The sequence below is a fragment of the Neolamprologus multifasciatus genome, chromosome 10, assembly GCF_963576455.1.
Source record: "Neolamprologus multifasciatus chromosome 10, fNeoMul1.2, whole genome shotgun sequence".
In the NCBI taxonomy this organism is placed as follows: domain Eukaryota; kingdom Metazoa; phylum Chordata; class Actinopteri; order Cichliformes; family Cichlidae; genus Neolamprologus; species Neolamprologus multifasciatus.
In genome coordinates, this window is record NC_140448.1 from 22,267,689 (window position 1) to 22,270,763 (window position 3,075).

The 3,075-nt window shown below is 35.7% G+C and overlaps 1 protein-coding gene across 1 annotated transcript in view; it reads left to right on the forward strand.

The window, feature by feature from the left end:
- The window catches only part of LOC146510225 (sodium- and chloride-dependent GABA transporter 2-like), a 15,061-nt gene extending 13,627 nt beyond the window's left edge, over positions 1–1,434 (forward strand). Inside the window, exon 14 of the mRNA XM_085174274.1 lies at positions 254–1,434. Within this exon, the coding sequence (XP_085030400.1) occupies positions 254–388 (135 nt within the window). The 3' untranslated portion in view covers positions 389–1,434. The remainder of the gene's footprint in view (positions 1–253) is intronic.
- Positions 1,435–3,075: the final 1,641 nt, after the last annotated feature.

A 3,075-nucleotide genomic window follows, 5' to 3' on the forward strand; every position in this document is an offset into this window, starting at 1 on the left:
CACACGAAACGTATTTCACCTGTTTTGTGTTTTTATTACATCTTCATGAAATGTCAAATTATAATTTTGTAATACTGAATTGTTCTTTTACAGGAAAACTGAATGCAATTCTTTCATTGGTTGTAAAGTTTCAAGATTGTATTTAATTGCGCCTCATATCTTCCAAAAATGTTAATCAAAAATCTATTTAAAGATGGCTTTTTTTAAATCCTCAAAACAATTACAATCTACAATTTATCCTTTCTTTCCTCAGCGTTTCTTAGAGCTCTGCCAGCCTGTGGACGAACCGTTGTTTGATCAAAACCTCCATCTTGCTTCAGGAAGAGATGGTACAGCAGACCACACAGACCTCGCTACTTTATCATGCAACGGGGAAAACGCTCAATGAACACAATAGCATAACGGACATTGTAAATTACTCTCTGCTCTTTTGAGCTTTTATCCATCTAATGAAACTTAAAGAGTGCTTTGAAAAGAACAAGCATGCCCTGAAATTTTTACCTACAGCTTTCACATTTGTCCTTACCTTAGTTTACCTTTATCTAATTATATTACATCTTTAAGCTTTAATATCTTCAATAGCAATAAACATATATTATCAAAATATATTAGAACAAGCTTATATACTGTTTATATAGTTTGTCTTAAGCGAGCTGAATAATAGAACTACACACACACACACTCTCATATAATTTTAAGCTGTGTTACCATTTCATATGAATAAATAAATCCCATCCAGTGATGGGATCAAAATGTTGGCATCGGTAGTCAGTACTACATTATTCCATGACTAAAGTACTCATGTAGTAGCCATCTGTAAACTCAGGCGTAGTTTTGAACTCATCTTGTAATTCTTGTAACTGTATCTTGACTGTTGACCAAATCTGTCCAGACAATTGTTACTATTAATTTAATTATTATTTTTTACTATTTTGTATTGGTATTTTGTTTGTTTTGCTTAGTCACTTTGTTCATTTCATTTCAGTTTCAAATATTTAAGTGTTTGCTTCTTCATTTTTTCCATAACATGGAGGGTTTTGTATTAAATTCAGAATGTGATTTGCAATAACGACGTCCCAGTCTCAGAAAACACATTCTTCTTGTGGTGTTGTGTTGATAATTTTGACCAAAGGGACAGACTAAAGCTGAAGAAATTTTCTGTATATTATTATTTTAGCTTAGATTCAATAAGATATGAAAAGTGGAAAAAGCAGCCAAAATCTACAGAAAGGCTGAAGACCACTTAAAAATTCTACAAGAATATTTTGCTCCTTGTAGGGTAGCTAACCGTATTGATCTGACAATGGAAATTGTTGTGTTACCGCAGCAGTATAAAGAATAGGAAGCAAAATATGAAGAAATGAGGAGTGGCTTCCAACGTACTGTAAGTTGTTCTGTTTCGCAATTTCCTGAATAAAAAAAATTAACCCTATACATTTTTTTGTGCAGTAAAGCAGATTATTAAATTCTTTTATTAAAATGTATTTGAAGAGAAAATAAATATTTTCCACTTAGTGAACCAAACTATAATAAATAAATAAATAAATATATATATATATATATATATATATATATATATATATATATATATATATATATATATATATATATATGGTAAAATAAGTGTTGGACACGTCACCAGTTTTCAAAGTAGATATATTTCTAAAGCTTCTATTGACATGAAATTATCACTAGGTTCCAGTAACAACTCATCCAATCTACACATGCAAAGAAATAAAAACATAGATGTCTAGAAATTAAGGTATGTGTAATAAAAAAGTACTGAACTCACTTCCTGAAATTTATTTTCAAAAGCCTTTGTTGGTGATAATGTCTTCAAGATCCTGTATGGAGAAACTTGTCTCGTGCATTCCCCCAAATGGATTTTGGTCCATTCTTCCACACAAACCATTTATACTTTTTTCCACTCCTGCACAGTGGGCGTGGACCACCCATAATTTTGTTGTACATATAAAATGACAATAAAGGGCTACTCTATTCTATTCTAAATCCTGACTGTTCTGTGGATTCAGGTGACTGGCCAGCTTCCACCAGCTTTAATTCCTTCTCTGAAACCAACTGAGAGTTTCCTTGGTTGTGTTTGGTGAACTGGTGTTCTTTTCACTAACAGGATTATGGCCCCAACAGTGCTCACTGGAACCTTCAGTAGCTGAGAAATTAACCAATAAACAACACCATCAGTATGTTTTGCTACCATGAGGGTGCCAAAGTCTCGAGGGAACTCACTGGTTTAACCCATCATTAGATGCTTCTTGTGTGTGAAACATTGGTAATTTTCATAGCCCATCAGTTGGACTGAACCAGCTGATAATGATTTACACTGAGTGGCAGGATTGCTTTCTAATGCGTGGATTAGATGGATTATTACTGACATCTGGTGAGAATCTAGTGAGAATTCCATGTCAAAAGCACCTTTTGAAATATACATCTACTTAGAAAACCGGTGATGTGTTCAATACTTTATCTATTTTTATATATAAATTCCCGACTCATCCCTGTAGGCAGTCCTTACCCTTTAAGCTCAGGTTCTCTACCCAAGGCCTGGGAAGTTGAGGGTCCTGCACTGTATCTTTGCTGTTCTTAGGACTGCGCTCTTCTGGACAGAGATCTCGAGTGGTCCAGTTATCCCTGAAACCACTTCTCTGGTGAGCCTGGTGAATGAAAGAGATGGGCTGGGGCTAGACGTGCCAAATTCCACCATTCCCACCTCCCTCCAACTCACACAGGCCGAGAGAGCAAATGTTGCTGCATTGCAAGAGCGTTTTGCAGATGTGTTCTCCCCCTGCCCAACGTACAAATCTTATAAATCACTATTTTGAAACGCACCATGGCTTCCACACGCTGCATATCCTGCCTCCTTGGATGACCTGATCATACACAGTGACACCTGGGCGGAGCATGTGCACTGGGTGGCCACGGTCCTGAGGCCGGCAAGGCTCACGGCCAACCTATGCAGATTTTAAAGCAATTCTTAATTTAAACACTATAAAATACATATCTGGAGTACATATACTGGAAAAACCACCCTGAAAAAAATTGTACATAAAATACAGC